Source organism: Osmerus mordax, chromosome 16 (assembly GCF_038355195.1).
Source record: "Osmerus mordax isolate fOsmMor3 chromosome 16, fOsmMor3.pri, whole genome shotgun sequence".
In the NCBI taxonomy this organism is placed as follows: Eukaryota; Metazoa; Chordata; class Actinopteri; order Osmeriformes; family Osmeridae; genus Osmerus; species Osmerus mordax.
The window spans coordinates 11,252,743-11,277,642 of record NC_090065.1 but is presented as its reverse complement, the minus strand read 5'-3'; the positions used below and the strand labels follow the sequence as shown (position 1 = coordinate 11,277,642).

General features: G+C 46.0%; 1 protein-coding gene across 1 annotated transcript in view; it reads left to right on the top strand.

Moving 5' to 3' along the window:
- Window positions 1–1,336: 1,336 nt before the first annotated feature.
- Window positions 1,337–24,900, top strand: part of insra (insulin receptor a) — a 33,848-nt gene continuing 10,284 nt past the window's right edge. The window contains exons 1-7 of the mRNA XM_067253032.1: window positions 1,337–2,525; window positions 8,704–9,252; window positions 19,675–19,999; window positions 22,156–22,295; window positions 22,613–22,757; window positions 22,932–23,146; window positions 24,656–24,782. Of these exons, the coding sequence (XP_067109133.1) occupies window positions 2,447–2,525; window positions 8,704–9,252; window positions 19,675–19,999; window positions 22,156–22,295; window positions 22,613–22,757; window positions 22,932–23,146; window positions 24,656–24,782 (1,580 nt within the window). The 5' untranslated portion in view covers window positions 1,337–2,446. The remainder of the gene's footprint in view (window positions 2,526–8,703; window positions 9,253–19,674; window positions 20,000–22,155; window positions 22,296–22,612; window positions 22,758–22,931; window positions 23,147–24,655; window positions 24,783–24,900) is intronic.

Sequence of the window (24,900 nt, the reverse complement as noted above, 5' to 3'; positions counted from 1 at the left end):
CTGCCATTAACCCCGACCATCTGATCATTGTTTATTACTTTAACATGTTGAATATTTTGTGTAGTGCAGGGTTAGTGTCTCTATGAAAGAGCATTGACTGATATAGCCGAGTGTTGGTATGGTATTGAGCTGAGCTCTCATTATGCATGCTTGTTATTCTGATCACTCCTCTGCAGGATCTGATCTTCCTTCTCTGTGGTGGTGGTGGTGTGGCAATGACACAGGTGCCCAGTGGTTTTCCAACCCCTATATCTAACCAAAGCATTCCTAATGTACAACACATATTTCACACTCATAATATTGTGATTGGCTATAGAAAAGAACAGAAATATATTGAAATGTTACAAGGGGTGTGTATTGCTTTAGGGAGGGACGGATTACTACAGGAGGGGACATGTTGCTGCAATTATGGATTAACTATCACAGGCTCAGTGCAACGCTGTTTGTCACAAGAGCACAGGCTCTATGCTGTATTGGCTGCATTTGGCTCCCAGTAGAGGTTTTCTGTAAAATGAAGGCCTTTTCTTACACAACAGGTTATTTCCGTATTAAGCGTTGTTAACATAATATCTGGAATGCAGGAAGTGAACAGGCAGTGACTTGTAATGTGGTGACAGTTATGTTTTGTTTTAATCCAAATATAAAAAGGGCCAATATAACATAACAACATTATTATAATAATACACTAAAATAGGCTTATAATCATAGGATATATTATTGTCCAAAAGATGTGTCTGCTATTGTGGTATATTCTTATGGTTTTCAAAACTGAAAACTAATGATAGATATGACCTTGGTGTATCTATAAAATACATTCACTAGTGATAAATGTGGCTGGCTGGAGTCTAAACACTCTGGAGAAGAAGCTATGCCTATGAAAGATGTGGCTGGCTGGAGTCTAAACACTCTGGAGAAGAAGCTATAGGATGCATGTAAGGGTTCAGTGTGTCAGTTTCCATGTCAAGAACAAAAATAACAATACTGGGAATAGGGATGTTTATGAAAAATGAATAAATCCAACATCCATTAAAAAACAGTATTTCAAAGCCATAATTACACTTCATTGAGATTTTGACGTAAACATGTATAGCATGCTGAACTGAGCCTATGATAGGAAGATAACTTTTCAAATATATGTATTTATTTATTTGAAAGGGTAGCTATTAATTAGCAGTTATGTTGCATAAAATAGAACTACAATACATTTCGTTTAACCGTCCGACTGTTGCTTGCATTAATCCAATTTAAAACTCCAGTCCGTGTTTCCACCATGTCCCATCTGGCTCACTGGCAAGGTTTGTTTACTGGCGGAGAGGCAGAGAAGGGGATCCTAGGGGATCTGTGAGACTGAACAATCTACCTCTAAAGTGGGAGAGTAAAATAAGTTTTTCGATTCTATTTTTGTTGTTATTATCATTCGAATACGCAATTGCTCATTTTGGACTAAGTTAAGGCGCATTTGCAAAACCTTAAAACGCATTTCATTTTTGTAAAGAACGAGGGCGGGCGACCACAACGAGCTAGCCACGGCGAAGTCTGACACTCGCCAGACTGGAACTAGTCTCACTGAAATCTCAGCATTGACTGACTCGACTCGGACTTGTGGTGCGGATCTATCCGTAGGCTTGTATCAATGTTTTTCAGTTACTGGCGTGTTAAATTGTGAATAGGTTACCGTCTTGTATTCGTTGCAGTGGAGTTTGTAGTGAAAGACAAGCCGTGTATGTGATTCGCAGTGACCCATGGGTTTTACTACGCCACGCGTGCCACGATCCTCGAGTTGTCAGAAACATAGCTAGTATCAGAATTGCAGCAAAACGTTGGAGGAAAATTACTTAAATTCTCTGAAGCAGAACGTCTAAAAAGAACGATTGATGACATAGATATACCTGGCAAATGCATCTAACCCAATAAACTGGATTGAGAAAGCGAGAGTTGCTATCGCTAAATTTACTTGTGGCCTGCTCTATTGCTTGCTGCTACTAGTAGCAACGTAGCTATAGCTAACGTTAGCTTGCTGGCTAACTCGCACAACTCAGGCGTGATCTTGCTTGCAGTTTGTGTTTTATTACGTGATACGATAGACATTAATCTCATAAGCGGAAAGGATTGATGCCATTCACCAAGTTGCAAATGAAGCCTTTTACTTCATTTCGTCGCAATGTGGCACATACTTGCATTTGTTCGTGGTAATTTTGAATATCCCCCAGACCCGATTCAGCTATCTATCTAGCTAGCCTGTGCGCTAGCAGCCTATTTAGATTGAACACGTTGGACCCTCCTCCCATTTTTCCGGTGACTGTTTTTATTTTTGTTTACCTGATTTTTGCGGCTCATTAAACTCATTTCCTGCCATCATTTTCTTGGTAGTTTTAAGTGAGATCTCACACGGATTCTTCTCAATTTGTCGACAACGTCGTTGGACTGTGACTTCACTTGAGTCAATATGTGGCTCCGGACTTTCCTTGCGGTTTTTGTGACCACTGTGTGCATTTTATGGAATTGTCACCCAACTAATGGAGAGAGTAAGTAGCTCTTATCTGAATATGTGTATTTGCTACAGCTACCATATATATGTATATATATGTATATGTTTTTTCCAGAATGTTAATTGCCATTAAAACGGTCAATTATTGTGATTGGCAAGTTCTTATGGATGATTAACATTCTTCAGTCAGACGCAGTACTGGAGGGACAAAGGTTATGCTTAACGGGCATTCTTGCCTCCGAATAAATGTAACGACAAACGACAATGTTTTTGTCGTTTAATCTGATCATAAAATGTTTTTTTAATTGAAAGATTTATGAGAACGCTTTGACATTTATTTTCATGTACAGTATTATTGTATCACTTAGCAGAAATTCTACTGTCTGTATTGAAATAAGTAATAATGATAATAATAATAATAGAGAAACGTTTATGCTTCCATCTCTTATGCTTTACTTAGCCCACTTTTTCTGTAGTCAGTCAGTGAGTGATGTTTATGAATCTCTTTTCACGAGAAACTACCGAACATTTCTGCAAGGCTACATTTGATGAAAAATAGATGGATGTAATGTACGTGGCAACAAACTAATTATTATATAGGATTCGATTAATTACTAAATTGACACTTTTTATGACCGTAATAGGCTAGCTAAATTGATAAAGCTGCAGTCACAACATTTTATGTGTAGTTTCTGTAGGCTACTGTAAAGATGATTGCGAGGTCCTCCGAAACAAATATAACCAAGCCTGTGGCACACTTGGCTTTGTGTAGCTGACGGAGATCGTTCGATTTTCAATCCAACTTTTATTGCATTTGTTCTAAAACGTTTTTGCAATCACTTGCATTTTGTTGTCAAAGAGGACATTTATCCTAATGTAGAATGTATTTTTGTTTTGCTTGGGAATTTGTCTATGCATTTGAACCACACACACACACAAACACTTCACTTTACAATCGGTAATCATTCTTTATAACACTACACGATTTATAACACTATACTTTCAAACTTTGGGCATGGTCTGACACATTCAACACCCCGGACACTTTAAAGAGGAACAGAGGGTGCTGAGGCCTCATGTATTGTGTCAATATCATGTAAGTTTAGCACGCATTTAGCCTGCAAAATATACTCCTAAAACATGCATGCAGTATGCATCTGTCCTCTATAATTGTATGCCATCTCCAAAAGAACACATACCCAAGTTTCATTTTTATTGAAAACAGAAAGGTGCAAGATTTGGGGCAATGTCATCAAACCAGTTTTGGTGCGAGATCTTGAGGAAATAAATCATAAACAAGTTGTGTAATTGCAAAGCTGGTCCCTTCTTGCTCCTCTCAGACTGGAGAATGAGCCAAAGAAGGGGAAGATTGAAACACGGGGGCTTTACTGGCTTTCACAAGCTGGACCGACCAATTCAGTCAGTGAATCTTTGTATTTTTGCTGCTTCCTTGCAAGGTTCAGTAACTAATCTTCGTTTGGTCATTTCTTCTTAAATAATCTCTAAAGGCAGAGTACATTGATTTTTGAGCTGGTGGCTTAGCCTTACCATTGTGACCAAAATGTGCCAGTTTGGTTAATCTCAAGATAAGCAAATATCATTTTAAGTGGTCAGGCAGCTTTCAAACCAGTATATTATTCACATGCCCTTGATATATGACAAAACTAGAGACCACTTCACCAGGAGAGTGGTGATCTCATGTAATCAAACTGTGACATGATTCCATTCTTGCATAATGTAGTTTATGGGTGTGTGCTATACACAAGAGTGGTTGGTATGATTGTCGCCTGCAACAATGGGTCTGTGATCCAGGTTGACAGTTGTCTCTAAGAAGCCTGAAGAGATATCAAAGAAAACACTATTTGCCAAACCCACACACATTTGCTCGAGCCTCTAATACTTTTAAAGATTCAAAAGATGCAGCTGACAAGGTAGCCTTGTTCTCTCTAGTCCCTGTACCCTTGACATCGTAAAAGGAAATGTCCTTGTTATTGTGTTTTTACACACCGAAGGTAATAATTATCCCAGTGTCAACAATGGCCTTCATGCTGTCAACAATGCCTATTCATGTGGCATGAGACATTTGGCTATAAACACCCTCAGTCAGGAGAAGTTATTTGTTTATAGATATGAACTGTGAACCCAGCCATGATTGTTTTTATGAGTAAGACATGAGAAATTCAAATTTCAGTAGTGGCGGCTTTCAAGAAAAATGGTTGTGATACTTTCGCAAATCGGCAAAAGTATATTGTCCATCTTGTTTGGATCCACATTTAGAAAAGAAGATGAGGAACCGAGAGCAGCTGGTGTGCAGGTGAATCACCAAATGACTCTGCATCTCGAAGGGTCTCTCCGCAGGCCATTCTGTCGCTCGGTCCCGAGAGCTCGTCAAAGCTGTAAGGCCGGTACCTCCTTCTGATATTGGTAGCCCTAAATAAAACTTTCATAGCAATTTTAGTGATTTGCTAATGTTGGTCAATAGAACAGTCTGCCAGTCTGATTGATAATGGGCCAATAGTCTGACCAGTCAAAGCTCTGTAAGACTCAGGGTGACCCTGACCCCCCTGTTGGAATGTTTTCAAGCCAGTGTTATATTCTTTGCTTTAGAAACGTCACCAGTAGGCCAACCGATATTTATAGCCTAAAGGTTATTATCTTATTTATTTATGATGTTATTTTCTTTTGTATTGTTTTGCATCAACAGGCTGTGTTGAAATGTTATGTTAAAACATTGCAACCTTATTCAGAAGGCCACATAGTAATTATATTGACGGCCATCCAAAACAAAATCCTGGTCATAAACAATTGATAAGGTTTTACAACTATTCTCATGGTGGATTACACCACTCAACCATCAGTTCCTCTCTGAACTCTTTGTTGCACTGGAGCATGAAGAAACAACAAGCCAGTGAGAGGACCCTGAAAAGGGAAGTGTTGCAAGCGCTCCGTGTTTGCCCTTTCTTGGGGCCGCCTGTTCTTTAGGAGGCCCTGTGACAACGTTACGCCACAAAAAGGCCCCTCCATCTTCCTCACACCGCTGGAAGGTGCTGGGGAAGTCTGTGGCTGTCGTAGACCCTTTTAGGGAGCACAGTCGATGGAGAAGATGTCTCTTTGGGAACGTACACAAACGATCCTCGTCTTTAGGTTTTGTGTTTGTCTGAACTAGTCAGCCTATTACTCAGGTGTTGGTTGTGTTGAAAATGGTGTTAGGGCCTGTTTTTGTGTATTTGTGAAGATTTGTCTTGCTTGAAAACAAGATTTAATGTTTTCACTTGAAGCGTTGCTTGGGTCACATGGATGTCTGCGTCTGCTAAATGAATAAAATGTAATAAATGTAATGTCAAGTAATATTCAATGGATTTTAAATGTGCCGCAATGAGTAAGTGTCCTTCATACATTAATGTCTGTTTAGCCAAATGAATGATGTCTCTTAAGACACAGCAGGTTTGTATTAAAAAAAGAGTAAAAGTAAACGATCTTAAGCCTTATCACAGCTTCTGTTACCACTTAATGGAATGTTACAACAAAGCAGCATTAAAGGCATGTAAAGGTTGGTTTTATCTCGGCATTGTCTCCCTTTATGAAATGTTTTTTTATAAGCCTCTTGGCAGTATGGGTGTCTGATATGAGTGAATCTCTTGTTCCTTGGCTCTATTTGTCCCTCCGAGGCACAAACGGTCACAGTCTGTGTCTCTGTCTGTGTGTTGTCTGGCTGAGAGCAAATCTATGTTCCGAAAGCTAATGAAGTGCTGGAGCCAGCCCCGTTTCCACGGCAACCCTGTTGGTTGTGATGGGGCCCGAACCGTGTCTGCCTTCCCTTTTTGTCCCTCCTGTCTACAGGAAGTAGACAACATGTGGCATTATGGATCTAAGACCCCTCTCTGCTTGGGTTGCTGATCCCATCGGTGGTCGGAGGTTTAGTTCATATGCGATATGTGACTCAAGTTCAACCAGGTTTCCACAGTTCTGATGCCAGACCGATGACCACATCAGAGTCAGCCAGTCAACCCCTTATCTCTCTCTCTGTACCGCTGTTAGAATTCCTCACATACACACCAAGGCAGCGCTGTTCCAGTTTCCAATGCGAGCCACTATCGGTACAGAGTGTATTAGATTCTCAATTGGGAATGCGTTGCTAAAAATACTGACCTGGCTGAAAGTGTACCCTGATGAGAGCTGGGGCGGTGTGTGCTCCTCTGTGATGTCCTGGGCCTGTGCTCTCTCTCGCTCTCTCTCCCGTCTCTCTCGCTCTCTCTCTCTCTCTCCCCTCTCTCTTTCTGAGTGGTCACTCTGTACTTGTTTATTAGTCTTTCTGTATGTGTTTGTGTGTGTGAACTTGCATGAGCACCTGACTGTCTGTGTGTGTGTGTGTGAGATGGAGAGAGCGTGAGCTCATGATACTCATTCTGGGTGTAAAGGAGTTGACGAGGGTAGGGCTGTGTAATGGATCTAGTCAAGCTCCTGCTTTCCAATAGCTGACTAGTTCTCTCATGACACTAAGTACACAACCATGGTCTAGCTGGAACAGTTCTATTTAGAAACGGAAGTGTTAAAATGACAGGTTTGGGAGATTCTGCTCATTCTTGGGATGAATGGTAGCCCACCTGGGAAACCACAAACGGCAGAGTAGCATAGAAGATTGTTAGCGCTCTGAAAGAGGTAATGTTCACCTTTTTTTAATGAGTGAAGTGAGCGTAATGAAGAAGCTTTTTTAAACACTTTTCAAACGAGCAATTTTCGTAACATAAGAAAAAGGTTCCACAAGAGTAAATGCATGGATCTTTGTCATTGTGTGGACCACAGTTGCCATACCCTATCCTGAAACACTTGGTGTAAAATGAGCTGGTGCCATAAGAGCTGTAGCCCTTTTTTTCTCTCCCCCACATGGCTGACCAGTTGGCCTGAGGAGCGCCCAGCTCTGTGGTCACAGGGTTGGTAAACAAATACAGCACTCTCCCAAACCCACCCACCCCGACACTCCTCCACCTGCACCTAGACTCACACACTGTAAAATCAGGACTGGAATGTCCCATGCTGCACCTGTACAGGAACAGTCTTTATGGCCGCAATCATTACGTTATGTCACACAAAAGGCATCTGCTTCGAAGGGCATGATTACCCACACATGAACCCCTGGAGGTTGTTTTCAAATCTTAAAAGAAAGAAAGAAAGAAAAAGTAATTAAAATCTCTCCACTGACAGGTTTATTTTTATTAGACATAGCCTATATTTTCTGTTGGCTCAACCTATGTGACTGCAGTGTTGGATTACAAGGGCCTCTGATAATACAGATTTGAAAAGCTCAAGTTTAACTTAGTTAAGTAACAACTGCAAAAATAAATATTTTTACGCTTAACCTTGGTGCTTTTTCATCGGATTCGATCTAGTTCAGGTCTGAAAAAGCATTAGCTAATGTTTTAAACCATCTTATGTTACTTGTTCTTGAAGCCAAATACAAGAAGTCAGGGATGAGCACTACTTGACTCTGATGACAGCGCTCCATATTTGAATGTGGGTAACAGCCAGATATGTGGTTGCTAAACAAACTGTCAGCCGAGAGGCATGGTTTTCTTCAAATTAAGATACATAACATATTTTCTGCAAGATATTTTTCTCAAAATAGACTTGTCTATTTTGAGCCTTCTAGACAGCCCTTTTTAGACCCCTTCTAATGTTTGGCAAAAAATAGATTGCACGTTGCAGTTATTTCCTTTGATGACATGGCTGTCCTGCAAAGTAGCTAACTGCTACTTTTGAAAATTTAAAAGCAGAATGTCTTAGATTTGTATTTACTTAGCTTAGTTTATTAGCCTTTATCGAATAATGTGACATGGCTAAATGAGCATTTGAAGTTTGTTGCTGGAACTGTGGTGTAAAATTCCTCAGAAATCCCACTTTTATTCACCAAATTTAAAGAATTGCATTTTTAAGAGTGACACCACACTGATTGGCTGAACAACTACACTTTTTGTTTCAGCAGTGCATGTGTGATGCACTCATTTGTTGAGAATGACCTCTAAAGAATATCTTTGCCAAAAGATTACTGTTCAAAGGGAGGTGAATGATATTGCTGTTCACTTCCTGGGCTTAGGGCTATTAGTCACAGAGCCTAAGTCGTTATTTTTATGGTTTAAAGTGGTTGGTTTTTTCCACAAGACCTTTGACCTCTGTGAGAATTCTATTTCTAAACTTTCTCTCTCTCCCTTGTATCTTAGTTTGCCCTAGTAAGGACATCCGGAACAACGTGACCAACCTACGGACGTTGGAGAACTGCACCGTGATCGAGGGCCATCTGAAGATCCTCCTCATGTTCAACATCAAGCCGCAGGACTTCCGAGGCGTCAGCTTCCCCAAGCTGACTGTAATCACAGACTACCTGCTGCTCTTCCGCGTCTACGGCATGGAGACCCTCCAGGACCTCTTCCCCAACCTGACCGTCATCCGAGGGAACAACCTGTTCTTCAACTACGCCCTGGTGCTGTTTGAGATGCTGCAGCTGCGAGAGATCGGCCTGCACAGCCTCATGAACATCACGCGGGGCGCAGTGCGCGTGGAGAAGAACCCGGACCTTTGCTACCTCTCCACCCTGGACTGGTCCAAGATCCTGGACTCGGTGGAGGACAACTACATCGTGGCGAACAAGAACGACCGCGAGTGCGGAGACGTCTGTCCAGGGGCGGCCAAGGGGAAGGCCACCTGCCTTCAGACCACCATCAACGGCCTGTTCAGCGAGCGCTGCTGGACACAGAAACATTGCCAGAGGGGTAAGTCGGCTGCCTCCTCTTTGCATCGGGTTAACAAAGTCAATGTAATTGTCCACAGTGCGGTTCATAGGTATTTTTTGATATACCTCACCGTGATTCGTGAGGGAAAGTCAATCTTTGACCTCACCACTGAGATGTTGGCAACTGCTACAGACGAGGAGATCTTTGCAGTGTTTGCAGTGACATCAGAAGTAGGCAATGTTTTTTTTCTTTTTTTTCTCCTCGTCAGCTTGAACCATGCTCCAGAATATGTTGCAATGCTGGGCCAGGTTTGTCTGTGAGCGTGTGTTTGCATTAGACGAGTGTTTTCTGTTGTCCCATTAGACATGACCCAGGTAGAAATCCCGCAGGAGAGAAAATAATGTGATGTCACAATGCCCATCATTAAACATGGAGAGCTCCCGCAAAAATCATCTTTTCCTCTGAAGTGGGATCTCTGTTTGGAAAAGCCAGACCCATTCCATGGCGACAAGGAGTTCAAGTTTAAACACCGGGAAGAATTTTGCATACGAGTGCTGCTCGAATCTCTCATCTTGCGCAATTACGCAACACAGGGTACACATCATGTAACTGTTCTTTGAACCGCTTTCTCCTTCATGCATGTCTGCCCTCTCAAGCACGGCCCCTGCCTGGTTGTGAGCGCAGTGAACACAAGCAGGAGACTGAATCCTTTTCAGGTTGGCATGACTTAAATGGTCCAACTAAAGTTGAGACTCGAGCCTGACATTTTTGTCAGTTCAAGCCGCAAAGGGAATCTTTTTTTGAATGTAGAAATACAAAAAAACAAAACACTAGCAAACTTTGGCATGTCCCACGTGGCCCATCAACAAACGATGGTGGAAATGTGAGTAAAAGGATAGGTTTGTATTACCTCAGTGGCAGATAAGCTCCCAAATGGAGTTACCGTTTGCAAACTTGACAAAGCAGCAGGAGCGGGAGCCCACAGTCAGAGCTGCAGCCGGCGGATGCAGGGCCTGTGGACTTGGGGCCTGTGGTTTCTGGCCTAGTTTCACTAAAGCATGAAAGACCCGTTGAGCCCTGACCGGAACCACAGAGCATGACGCTAGGCATTCATTTTCCCTTTTATAGCTATTTATTTCGTGTCGGATACAGCCGGACGCGATCGATTCAAATTGACTTTCAAATGGATTCTCAGCACCATTCATATCAATCGTGGTTGGTTGGTCCTCTCTTCTTGTGCAGTTGTGCTGCAGGTTGTTGTGTTGTGTGTAGTAGGGTGGTACTCCTTCATGGGAAGTCTAACTGATGGGTGCTTAAGAGCCAGAGGTGTCAATGGTTCACACACTTGGTCCAGTCTGCCCTCGTTTTGTATCACAACCCATTTCCTCCCTCTTCTTTACTGGGGGGGAGCGGGTTCCAAAGTAATTGTAATGTTGCCCTTAGTTTAGCTAGGAAATTGTATCCAAGTTGCCAAGAAAGAGGTTGGGGGCATGCTGATTATTAAGGCTGATTGGATTTGGCCTCATGAGTGCTTCTCTCACACAGACGGACACACACCAAATAACCTTTTTTTTTTATATTTTTTTTTAAACTTTTTTACAAAAAAGAGTGAATTAGAGAGAGTGATTGAATTCAGCCAGACCCACACTAACCTCTGCTCTGCTTTCACCTGGTTAGCATCCTCTCTGCTAGGGAGTGCGGTAACGCTCGTTTGTCCACAATTACACAGCCAGCGGCACGTCTTTAGTTTCTGTGTAATCGTAATTGCACAGAGGTTGAGTTTGTGTATTTTATCTGGCTAAGAAGCAAGTCTTCCCTCAACGCTCTGATTGCTGTCATCTTCAGGGGGGTTTACTGTAGCATGCTGGCTCCATGGGAGCGGATGCAAGCTTTTGTTTTCATGTTGTAATCACATTTGGGTCGTGTTTGCTCTCTTTGTGGAGCGCCGCAGCTTCCGTTTGCAGGCCCGCGGCCAGGCCCGGAAGGTTCTGAATGGAGCATGGCTTTCCCAAGCGGCTAGTATTTTACACACATTATAAAATGATCTTCATTATCGGCCCTCTGAGGAGATTAGACACACAGCTGAGAGGCATAGAAGGGCGGGGAGTCTCTCTCTCTCTCCCATTCACTTTTTTTGCAGTAGAATCAGCGTCGGCAGCAGCAGCCAGTGTTTGGGTTAACAGAAAACCATACATTTTTAATTAGCTCCCACGGCAGGGGGTTTCAATTATAGGTTTAGCAGCAGCCGACTCTCTCCTCCGATTGGTAGAGGACTCTGTATACTGGCGGCATGTGGAGCTTCCAGAAAGGCGCGCACGTGTTCCAATAGCAATAACTGCCAACCAGAGCTACACGCTACACTTCTACAATGGATAGCGTCGCTGTGATTCGGGACACAAGTCAGATCAGGTGAGGGACCTGCTGTGGACCCTGTCTTCATATGGAGAGTCCAAATTTACCCTCACTGACGTCATGCCTCAGCCCTCCTCCAATCACAAGGCCGGCCCAGAGGCTGGTCAGGGGCGTTGCGAGGGTGCGAGGATAACCCTGACTGCAAGAGCAGACGCGGCTTATTAATCATACGGGTGTGTGTGAGAGGATATACATTGTTTTGACTTGCTGCTTAGGAACAGTCGAGTAACACGGGGGGGGTCAGGAGGGGATGCACACACAGGCTGTCCCCAGGGAAGGTGGAGGTCACCACCGGAGGCACACAGCTCAATGTTACCCCCCCACACACACACACACACACCCCTGTGGCCTTCTGCCGACACTACGGCCTCCGCGCCGCGGCAGACACTGGCGCCAAGTCAATCTCCTGTGTGGAACAATGGTTGTCGGAAGAAGTTCACAGAGCGCTCTTCCCGATTGTTTCCTGACTGTGAGAGCATTTTCTACCAGCGGTTGTGAAGGGACCCATGAGGCCGAGCAGCATCTCCGCCGGGCGGACGCTTTTACGAGACCAAAATACCGTCAGGTGACCTGCTGGGGCCAACAAGGTATGAAGTGGACAAAGGAGACGGCTAGTAAATCAGTCCCCGCGCCGACTACAACATGGGTTTACCGTGTTGTTATGATCGCTGGGAGAAGACTCGAAGAAGAAAAGGAATCACGTCGGGACAGCGCCTCGGTTTTAGCGTCTTATCTTCCCAGCCCACGAGCTCGAAAAGATCGGTTCGGATTCCTGAAAAGCACGGGGCTAATCCGCTGTACACATCTGTCGAGTTTTCCCCCCGGGGGGGGGGGGGGGGTTTGGAGTGTGGAGAGTTTGGGTCGTGCTCTGCCACCTTGGGACAGAGCAGCCACCCTTTGATGTCTCACTGACATGTCGAGCGGCGGTGGGAGCCAATTTCAACAGCCCTGCAAGGCTAGTGTATTCATTTCCCATAGTGTTGCCTCTTAAAACATGACACGTGTTTGAAAGCCAAGCCAGCCCTGTCCTCCTGCCATCAAATGAATCACTCCCTCTATTTCTATTTATGTCACTGTCTATCTGTCTCCCTCTGCCCTGCCCCGCCCTCCCCCTCCTACCCCCATTTTCCCTCGTCCACTTTGAAACAGACATAAGGTCCAAAAGGGAACGACGCAAAATGTACTCGTCCATTACATCAGAGGAAAATAAATCGGATGAGCGTTCCTGTTTACAAACTGGTCACCTCTGCAATCTGGTTTCACATCAGCGGTGCGAAATCCCGTCCTCTAGACTGTTATCTACATGGAGAGTCACACCCCTGTTGTTCCGGCAGCCCAGCTAGCGGCTCGTCAGCGGCCCATCTTCGCTCCTGTGAGATAGGACTCTCGCTCCGGTCCCCTGGTGCTTGAGTACGCTCACTCGGCTGCTGGGGCTGCTCTGTGGTCTGGTCTGATCGGGCTGTCTGCAAACCCTCCCAGTTAATCTGCCGAAGCCCTTTCCCTGGAATCCCAGACATTTTAGGCATTTGTTAAAGCTGGGCAGATGAGGGTTGTATTATATATATTTTTTTTTTTTTTTTTACTGCTGTCGCACACAGAGCACAGGCCTTCTATTTACAACAGCATGCCTGCCTCACCCTCACTATTCTGTTTATTTGGAGCTCTCTGGAAAGATACTTTTGGATCTACTCTCAGGGGAGCTGTCCTTTTTGAATATGCACTTAACCACTTTCATCATGTTAAACATTTGCTCTCGAGTTATCTGATTCCTTTGGATCGATCGGCTGTTGTGTTTATGACTAACAATAGCAAATGGGTTGTTATGTCTGTCACACGTACTGTTGTGGCCTCGGATTATTCCGGATCCTTTCTAGGTTTGGCGATTTTTGTCAGCGTGTGATCCTGTAACGGTTTCTCGTGTGTTCCTCATCCTGACTGAACATCCTGCACTGCCTCGTTGACGTGACCAAACAATATCAAAGGCTGGGAGCCTTACAGAAGAATTCCCAGGTACCTCTTTCTCTGCATCACTGCAGACTCGTTGGTACAATAAGCAGGAAGGAGCTGGATGCAGCTTGTCTCTCCAGACAGCTCTCCAGCTTCACTTCCTTGTATATTTCCTTGTTCCCTAGCATAATGCTACCAAATATATTTGCAGAAGTTAACGCAATTGAAGGTGGTTTAGAATGTCCAAAACGGTCTGGCATGTACTGTTTTGTAAAGAGCCAAGGCTGTCATGTGCGTCACCTTCCTGCTGGACTGGCATTTGGAACCGTCAATGTCTTTTGTGCGCTGTTTATCATCTTTATTCCGGTCACAACAAATTAGACATCCTGCCATTACGGGGGGGCTGTGAGGCGGCGAGGGCGCCATTCAAAACAAAAAGTGCTCCATGTTGTTTGCGTGTTTGGATTCTATTAATGGGGACTGGTCGCCTAATGAAATTGTTTACAGTTCCTGTCTCAGTCAGCTCAGCTGAGCCCTGCTGTTGTTGAGTCAGACTGAATTTCAAATGGGTACCAGGAAAAAGTGAGGAAGGTCATTTAAGCTATTCTGTATTTCTGTATAATCACTTTTAACCAAGAAGATAGATTGTTAAAGATTTTTCTCTCTGACGCACTTAAGGCTCACCGGCGATTCCATAGTTTGCATTGAATACATTTTCCATCCAATTTGATTTCGGGTGATGGGAAAATATTTCTGTCTGCCTTATTTGTATTTGTATGCTACCTGGCCAAACTGGAATTGGGAGGTTGGACAGTTATATACTCATCTTTATCGTCATTAGCTTCGACCTTTTTGTTGTTCTGGTTAAGTACTGATCTCCTGACGGTTACGTCAGCAGCACCGCTACTACTGACCTTTCTCACTCTTTCTTTTTTCCTAATCACTTAATCATCTTTTCTCTGCGCCGGCTAGCTGGACAAACAGGATTGCCTCCAGAATGCTTAAGGTCATCTAGAATGACCGGATGAAATTGACTGAATTAATCATTGATTCATATCGCCTGCCATGCCGATGGCATATTTTGTATACCACTCGGGTGGTTCTTTTTTAAGGCAGTGGAAAGTTTGGTAAGAGGGATGTGTCCCACATCGTGTTGAGGGGAAACAGCAGTTGGGAGAGTGTAACATCTGCTCCTGAATACAAAAAAAAGAAAAGAAAAAAGGCAGATCTGTGTTTATGACACACATAAGGGCTGCGCCGTGCAGACAGACCTATGTGTGTCAGACCTGCGTTGCAACTCATCATGCAAACCAGCTCATCCTCCGTAGTGCTGCACCCATCAGGCTCGTTAGCCTAGATGCTAAGTCTGATAATTCATACATTCACAAAATCGGAAAATCGCCATATATGGGTGCGCTAGCCTGAGAATCATTCACCACGTTAGTTCGTCTTCTGTTTCCTTTCCTTCTGGGGCTTTTGCTGTCATTTTCTTCACAAGTAACTAAGTACCACCCTTGTCATGGTTTTGGAATTTTGATTGCCAACCAGTGCACCACCGCATTCCATTTGGCATTTGCAAGAGTCTTATGTGATCTTAGCGCAAAGAGCTTTATGTTTTATGCCATAAAAGCAACATGGAGGAACAAGCCACAACATGTTCAAGAGGAATTATGGTTAATATCAACAGCCATGGGTCTAAGTAATTAGACAGTAGCCTGAAACTGCAATTCAACTTTATACATACTGCCCTCCTCTTTAGATAGGTATGGTTCTAACTCCTTATTGGCTTGCCATTTGAGGTCAACAGCCATGATAAAGATGGTGAAATGGAGCCATTTTTCAGTACTGTGTATTGATTCCAGAGCAAAGCTGTCCACCGCATATTTGAGAAGAAAAAAAAGATACTCTTTGTGAGAGCCATATAGTGCTTGGCGGTTGACACCTTATTTTGCTCCGGCCAACCGTTGACCGGTGCCGACAGTTACGATTTGTTCCTTCGCTGTCCGTCAATTTCAAGCCGGTGTCATCCTGACCAAGCATATTCATCCTGCCTCAGGATGTCCCGGTGTTGTCTCTGGCGGTGGTGAGAGGGGGGGGGGGGGGGGGGGGGGGTAGCGGGTTGAGCTTCTTGTTGTGTGAGGTCTGTCTGCGGACCAAGCGAAAGTCCTGCTAATGAGATAAAGAGCCTGGCATTCCTGCAGCATTACTGCCCAGCCTTCATGTGATCCTGCATAACTTTGCATAAACCACATGACAGCCGATCAGACGGACCTGTGCCTCGGGGCCAAAACGGCCTTGGATGACCAGACTGATCCCAGAAAGGGACAAACTGAACGTACCTCTAGTTCAGAGAAAGACAGCTTGGCAGCTTGTTTTCATTACCGCCTACCCATCAACAAACCTGCCCAGACGCCTCCCCCACTCGCTGCTCTTGTTGTTGGATACTTTTCACGTAACTTCTTGTCCAGGCAACAGGAGCTAAGACGCTGAACACGTCGAAGCAAAGCATTACTAATTGACCCCGAGCAAACTCGAGAAAAGGCGGGGGGGGGGGGGGGGGGGGGCGGGGCATTTCATGGTGTCACCTTGAGGCCTGACCGATGTCGAAGAGGCTGGGTTCAGTGTTGAGAGATTTGCATGTTTAAGGAGGAGCCCCCCACTGGCAGACTAAAGAGGACTTGGGGTGGCCTCACCCTGAAAGATCCTCAAGGTCCCGACCTCCAAAACGTTTTGACAGGCGCACAAGAAACAGTTCCATCTCCTCCAGTCATCGGGGGAGGGTTGGCAAAAAAAACACACAATTGGAACATTACTGAGGAGAGCACAATTAAATAATGGCCTGTGTCTTTGAACCCAGGACCCTTTCCAGGAGAGCAGCTTCACCCAGCAACTACTGATCTGATCTCCCAGAACAGATTTGGCCTAATGAGCTGGATTGGCTAGATAGTGGTCACATATACACGCGCACACACACACACACTTCTCTTTCAGCCTTCTCGAGTGGTCGCTAGACAAGCAGCCAATACTGTGTTTACAGGGTGTTTTGGTTTCACGGTTGCTTAGGGACACGGCTGCTGGTCCACCTATATTACAGGATCTGGAAAGCTGTTTTAACCGTCTGTTGCTTCACTAATGAGTTTACAGACTGACTGTCTTCAGAACAATCTTCTATAAGCACTCAAACTCTCAAGAAATGTCCAATAAAATCTGCTCAGGCCTCCTGTTTCAGGAGTCATTTATAATTGTTTAGATCATGAATGGTAAGAGCTGAAGGGTCATTGATCAGCTACTTTCAACCAACGTCATTGTCTCAACATTTCAGTTGGGACATTGGTTGTACAAAGGATAGGTGCTTCAAAGAGCCCTGATGCGTGGAAACGCGCAAGTAGAGGACTGTTTGGGCTCCACCACCAACGGTGAGCTTCCTTTGTCAGTCTGCTTATCACATACCTGTCACAGTCACAAGGATACTTTCAACCCATTATCGTGCAAGCTAGAATGAATGAGGCGCTTTTGAATGAGGCCTCGTGGTAGAGGAGCTATCTAAATGGTGAGCTGAAGAAGAACACAGTCCTTTCGGACAAACAAAAAAGGCCCTTTTTACGACCGTTAGGGAAGTCGTTGGTTTCCAACGGTGTTGCTTTCGTGGATGTTTAAGCAACGAAAGCTCGTCTCTGAGGGAAAACGAAAGTAAGAACGTTACTCAAAAAGTAACCGTCCGAGCTGTGTGGACCTGCTTTCCTCTCCTGGTAAAGGTCAGAATCCTTGCAGTACTGGACACTAGGAAAAGTACAGCTCAGCTTCCTCCTGTTTCTATGTGGCTGTGGCTCTCCTCTAGGGTTGTTTTTTCCTTTTTTTTTTTTTTTTTTTTGCATGCCTCCCTGCCCCGTCGTCTGACTGGCTGGGAGACGCGGCGATGGTGCTCGAAGGGTTAACTCTGCGCCGCTCGTCCTCACAGATGGGAGAGGCTATTGAATGGCTAGCTTCCACAGCCAGCAAACACATTGGTTAAGGCTGAGGGTGGATCCACTGCTTGAGCTGAGCTCCGGCATGGACTAGGCTGGATCAGGACTGGGTGCGCGCCGGCTGCCACTGCAGTATTTGTGTGTGTGTGTGTGTGTGTGTGTGTCTTTGTGTTGCCTGAGGTCAGAGAGTGGGGGAGGGGGGAGAGTCAGTAGTTGACAAATAGACAGAGAAGAAAATGAGGTAAAAAGAAAAAGGGTTCTTGGTGTCCAACCGTCCAACGTCTTCCACACAGACTCGTGCCCCCCGCTCAGACTCTCACACTTTCTTTAAAGGTCAGGGCAGTGGAAAGGCTCACTTCTGTGTGAGCGCCAGGACAGGGGTCCAGGTTGTTTTGCCGGCCTTGTGTCACATGACGGTTGTAACACAAATGAACTCCAGCCTGTTTTGATACCCACTGGAGTAAAACCCCCAAGATGGCTGGCACAGATGAGCACTTTGCCGGTGCGAAGGAGTTATGGCAATCACACCGGGTTTGGTTAATCTCGGCTGTGATGTAATGCCTCTTTATTGTTTTTCTCGTCTCTCTCGTGAATCCATCCCTTTTACCATCTGCGAATAGGTCGAACAGGACAGGTGTACGTGCAAGAGACTGGTGTGTGTGTTCAGACTGTCCGTCTCTGAAGTCACCCATCCCCCCTACCACCCATACACAAACACACACACACATTCATGGAATTTCTCCTGGAGACTTGAGGGGGCTGACCTGTGACCCCCTCTGCCCTAAGCCCCTGGTTATCTCCCCTGCTGTTGGCCAATCCTAATCTGCCTTTCCAGGATGAGTAGCTAATCCTGGTGGAGAGGCAGGCAAGGCTGGCCACAGGCAGTCTATTTACCTCTCTCTCCCTCTCTCACAACACACATATATACACACACACACACACCTATCAATCCACTGGGAGGCTTGGGTTATGTAATAAACAGGTTTACATTGCTGCACACACACACAACAACAACCCAGGCTCGGTGACTGCCATCTTCCTGACGTGTCTCTGAGGCGTCACTGATCTGAACCGTGTGTGTTGGTGGGCGAGTTTGCTTCCAAGTGGGGAAAATAAAGCTGTCTTGAAAAACATCAGGTGTGTGTGATCATTCATCTCTGAAACACAATTTTCTCCCCCTAATAGTTGGATGAGAACTAATTGATGGAAGTCCGTATGGATTTGATCAACTGTAGACACCCGTGTCCTGCGCTAGCTCCAGTCCTGGGGTTAGACCACCACACGCCTCTGCCGTAGGCAAAGCACCCACCATGAAAGACTCAGGTTTCACATAATAAATAGAGTGGTGGTAAACATGGGCAGGGCACAAAGACCACATAAATAGCTCCGATTGACAGGACGGAATGACTTCTCCGGTGATGTCCACGTGTGTGTGTGTGTGGGGAAGACGGGCGGGGCGGGGCAGGATGGCGTTGGCCCAGCGGCCCCGGTGAGGCGGTGACGTCAGCCTGTTTGTCCCCAGCTCTCCTACTCCCAGTTTATTTCCATCTGCCTGACCGAGTGGACCACACGTTGGTCTCGCTGCTAGAAAGAGGCCAGCGCGAGTTGCATTCAGCTCTTTGGGCTGCCTCTCGCGTTGGTGCTCGGCGGGGTTCGAGTGTGACAGAAGAGTCTAGTTGGGTTACGGCGTTCCTCTGGGCTCCAATGATTTCACAACGGCTTTCACGGAAGCTTGTGGACAACTGGCCTTGTGGTTCTTAAGACTGCTAGTTGGCTGCTATTGTCGTGAAAAAGCCAGTCACCCAGCCTTCTGGGCGAGTGTCTGGGTTCTGCTAGCTGGTGACAGCCCCACCCCTGCTGTGTTTGTTTGTGTGTTGGTGGTGTTTGGTGACTGGTGGAAGATGGTGTTGCACCTCGAAGGCCTCCCAGCTGAGATCTGTCATAGCTAGAAAAGATCTGTCACATCTTGACAGGGACCTTACAGCTCTGAACTTCCATGTTTGTCAGCAGTTAGCCATAGGTTAACTTCTATGTCTCTCTCTCTCTCTAGGTCTCTCTCTCTCTCTCTCTCTCTCTCATACCCTCAACAACCCCCTCCATTAACCTTCTCCTTGTTCTCTCTCTCTCTCCCCCCCAGTCTGCCCCTCCACCTGCAAGCACCGTGCCTGCACCCTGGACAACCAGTGCTGCCACGACCAGTGCCTGGGAGGCTGCCTGGAGCCCAACTCAGCCAGCAAGTGCGTGGCCTGCCGCCACCTCCAGCACGGGGGCACGTGCGTGGAGAAGTGTCCCCCGGGACACTTCACCTACAGGGGCTGGCGGTGTGTCCCCTTCTCCTTCTGCCAGGATCTCCACAATCAGTGCCGGCAGAGCAAGAGCAGCGACTGCCACGAGTACGTCATCCATAACGGCGCCTGTATCGCCGAGTGCCCGTCCGGGTACACCACCGTCAACTCTTCATCGTAAGTCCGGGGGTTTTCTTTTGGGGGGGGAGGGGGGGGGGTTCATAAGCAGGAAGTGAACGACAAACACCAAACACACAGCATTGGCCACCTGTGCCTACACTTTGAAGCAACCCCCAACCGCTTACTTGCTAATTAGAAGTCCCCCCCACACGCACACACACAAGCGCGCTGCCTCATGCCTCGGTCTGAGTCCGCCCACGGCTGGGGTGTTTCTGCTGCGTCAGCGCCGTGCGCTCCTCCATTCCAGCTGTGGTTCTGGAGGGGTGTCATTTGCAGTAGCTTTTTTTTGCCCAGGATATTGTGAAAAGCACTGACATGTTCCCGGAAGTGGTCTACCCTCATGTTGGGGGGGCGTCAGTTGGGTGTGTATGTGGTTGTGTGCGTGTATGTGCATGCAGCCCCGGAAATCAAACCGTATCTGTACCCAGGGAATAACGATGCGAATGCTAAAGGCTCCCTTGTTGGGCTCTGACTGCTGTGTGTGTGTGCGTGCGTGTGCACGCGTGTACGTGTGCCAGCCTGTGACTGTGTGTGTTGAGCTGCAGTGTGGGGGCGTTGGTACACTGTGTGCTCTGTGCAGACAGCTAGGTCAGAGCGGTGCTGCACTGGCGCATCTGTGTCTCCCCTCCTGACTCTCTTATCCGTCCCCTGTGCGTGCGGCGTGGCATCCAGGCCAGGAAGCACCAGAGTCATTTCCTTTCTCGCGCCCCAGCTTCTGTATGCTACACTCGACGTGTTTTAGCCAGTGTGTTTTTTTTTATGTGGCCAGCTGATGTATGTATGTATGTATGTATGTATATATATATATATATATATATATAACTGTTGCACCATTCTGACTCCGCGCAAGCTTGTCGTCTTTCACACTCGCAAGGGTCGTCGTTGAAGAGAGCATCCGAAGTCTTACAGCCAGGTGCCAGAAATCCAAAATGGGTCATTGAATATGCTCCTGTGTTAGTGTCGAGGAGTGTTTTGGTCTGGCAAAGTCCTCGATGACAAAAACGTCAAATACAATTTTCCAATGCGTGGCTAGTTTCTTCGCATTTGTGGGTGTCGTGCGGGCCAGCTGGTGTTCTCTGATGTGCTGCGTGTTCGGTCTGGCTACTTGATTGACAGCATGTCATACAGTACACCACGTGAGGAATTCTTGATTGCGCTGAATGTGACCGTTAATCCAGTTTATGGTGGAATCGGATTTTGCGCACTGACAAATGTTCTAGAAGAAATATGCCAGTGCGGTATGCTGATGAGAACAAGTGACCTTCCACATCACAAGCTTCTATTTAGGAAGAAACACCCCTATGTTAGTGTTCATTTGGCAAGCAGTCGCTACGGCTTGTTCGCTAGACCTACCATGAATGACATCCATCTCTGGAATTTACCCGGGGGATATTTGATAGGGCTGCATTGTTTAAGCTTCCAACGGTGCCATACCATCGCTCCTCTCTTATTAGAGCCGAGCAGATCTCACACGATCGCATTCTTGCCCGTCGCTCGGAAGGAAAACGAGACGGCAAGCCGAATGGTTTCTGACGCATGCCGCCAGAGCCACAGTCAAATGGGAGCAAACAATTGGCACCTGGCTCCTTTGTTTTGGCACTTATCATGAAAGAGACGCCTTATTCTTACCCCACCCGTACCGCTAGGTCACCAGACAGGCGCTAGACAAGCGCATTTTTCTCACCTCTCCCAACCAGTCAGCGGAAGGAACCGCTTTGAACCCGTCGGAGGGCGAGGACAATGGCCACCAGAGTCACCGTGTAACCCTCTGCTAATACCCTCAGATTGAAACCCTTCAGGGACCTTTTTTGTCTTTGTTGTGAGTTCTCTGTCGTATACATCGGGTTTTGCTCCGATGCTGTCGGTTCAGTTCTCCTGGGAGGTTGTAGAGGGCAGCGCAAGTCGCAGGAATTTGTGCTTCTTGTGTGGAGTAGTGACCGTAGAAACTGCAGCTGCAGGACAGAACCCAAGGACACCATTGACATGCCAGTTGGCTCCTCGTGTGATATTGAATCTTCTACTGTAGGAATGTCTGAATCTCTACAATTCCAATTGACTGTGTGGCATGATTCTTTCTTTTTTCCTTTCTCTCTCGCGCTCTCTCTCTCTCGATGTGAACGTGCGTGTCTTAACCCTCCTGTGTCCGTCCGCAGGCTGATGTGCATGCCCTGCGCAGGCCTCTGTCCCAAGGTGTGCATGGGCGTGAAGACGGTGGACTCGGTCACATCGGCCCAGGCGCTCCGGGGCTGCACCGTCCTCAACGGCAGCATGGTCATCAACCTCCGGGGGGGAAGTGAGTACCGTGCCACAAACCGTGTCCGCCCCTCCCCCAACTCGACACTTTTATTCATTCACTGAATTATTTTGTCTGTACCGAAACCAGGCCTTGGAGTTGCAGCCTGAGGTTAACCAATAGACCGTCTACTGTAGAGAGGACAGACGTTTGTCCTGAGATCAGTTTTTAAAGGCTTAATGTAGACATGACTCATCGAGGGAAGCTCAGAGAAGTAGAGTAGAGAATGTCCTGCAGGTCAGAAGGTCATTGGCTGGTTGGAGGGTCGCTCCAACCACGGCAAACGCTAAGCTCATTGGCTCCGTCTGTCCCCATAGACAACATAGCAGCCGAGTTGGAGACCAGCCTGGGGCAGTTGGAGGAGATCACGGGCTACCTGACCATCAAACGCTCCTACGCCCTCGTCTCCCTGTCCTTCTTCCGCAAGCTGCGCGTCATCCGCGGAGAGACACAGGAAGTCGGGTAAGCAGTCGAATGCCCTCACCCGCCTCGTTTGTGGGGAGCTCGAGGGAGGAAAAACCGCCTGCTAACGTATGGATGTGGATACGTTTGCCTGTCAAAAAACTTTTGTTGTATTTTTGAAAAACTAACTTTGTAAGAAATCATCAAGAAAAATACAATTTCTTTTCTCCTCAGGAACTACACCTTCTACGCTCTGGACAACCAGAACCTGCGTCAGCTGTGGGACTGGTCCAAACATAAGATGACTATCCCTCAAGGAAGGATATTTGTCCACTACAACTCCAAACTCTGCATGTCTGAGATCCGCAAGATGGAGGAAGTGACTGGCATCAAGGACCGGCAGGTCAAAAACGACATAGGCACAAAGACCAACGGAGACCAGGCCTCGTGTATGTACACCTCACATTCAGCTACACTTACACCTCACATTCAGCTACACTTATACCCAACATCTGTGTTAGCTAGTTGTCGCCAAAGGTGTCAAAAGTATTCACATTCATTACTCAAGTAGAAGTATAGATACTAGGGTTTAAAAATACTTCTGTAGAAGTTGAAGTATCAATTCAAGATTTTTACTCAAGTAAAAGTATAAAAGTACTGGTTTCAAAACCACTTAAAGTATAAAAGTAAAAGTAGTAAGGGGAAAAAATGCCATTAAGGACAAAAGCTTAGGCACAGGGGTCTATAATGCACGACCCCACCTCCCCCCAAAAAAACTTTTTTACAAAGGCCATAATGACTTGTTATATTGTTAATGTTGAAAAATGTGGGCTGCACCTGTTTATGCCCATTGAAAATGAACGCATTTTAGTACAATGCAAATACATTAAAGAGCCGTATATGTGTAGCCTGCTACTAAGCATTAACATGTGTTTCATGGAGCGGAAGATATGATGACTAGATGCCCATAAGTATTGTAATGCTGCAAAAAGTCAAACTTCAGAGGCATGTTATCAATAGCCTTTATTCAAATTAGACGACGAGTTTGTGAAAGCCATTAGCTCGTGGTAGCCTATTTGGGTGCACAGAGCTTGCAGCACATTCGAAAGGAGTTGTTTTGCATCCAAAAATGTTGAAAAATTCTTCCAGGTACGGCCAGGGATGTAGAAGGGTTGGCCAATCTTATTAACTACCAACCTCCTCGCTGGTGCTTGGTTCGGACACTTTGCTCGAGTTCTCTTGAGTCTCTGCCACGGACATCTTTGTAGACTACATACGTCTGCTATTTCCTTTGACGTGATTTTGCGTCATGTGCAGGTGATGGGTCACGTATAAATCGGTGTCGGAATGGTATATGTTTATACTTCTCATCCAACCACAATCAAATTCACTCTATCCGGATGGTGCGTTTTTTCTGGATAGTTGTTTTTTTGGTGTGTGTTTTTTTGAACGATGACAAGCCGAACTGAAATTGGAGTAACGAGGCTATTTTTTAAAAGTAAGGAGTAGAAAGTACAGATAACTGCGTGAAAATGTAAGGAGTAGAAGTAGAAAGTCGGCTGAAAAATTATTACTTCAGTAAAGTATAGATACCCAAAATTTCTACTTGAGTAAGGTAACAAAGTATTTGTACTTCGTTACTCGACACCTCTGGTTGTCGCTAATAGGATTCAGCTACTGACAAATGTTCACATGTCTTTCCCGTTACTGCTATAAAATAAAAATAAAAACCTGGTCTACTATGTTCCCAGGCAGTACTACAAAGTAACCATGCATAGCAAAGAGACTTTTATAAACATTTAAAACACACCATGCAACGCTGTACAAACCCTTACCTCAACCCTAGGAAAGGAAATGACAGCCCCAACTATCTACTTAGTAAGTCAGTGACTTAACACCAATGTGTTTTTACAGTCCTTCTGCTCACTTAAGAACGACCATGGCCTTTCTGTCCTCAGGCGAGAATCAGCTGTTGAAGTTCACCCAGATCCGCACCATGAACGACAAGATCATCATCAAGTGGGAGCCCTTCTGGCCTCCGGACTTCAGGGACCTGCTGGGATTCATGGTCCTCTACAAAGAATCGTGAGTCCTGCCCTCCCTTTCGCGCACCCCTGAGCCACGCACCCGCACACTTTCGGTCGGGTGCGTCCCGTGGACCTTTGTAGATGTGCAGGATGTTTTCGTTTTTTGGGGGGGGGGA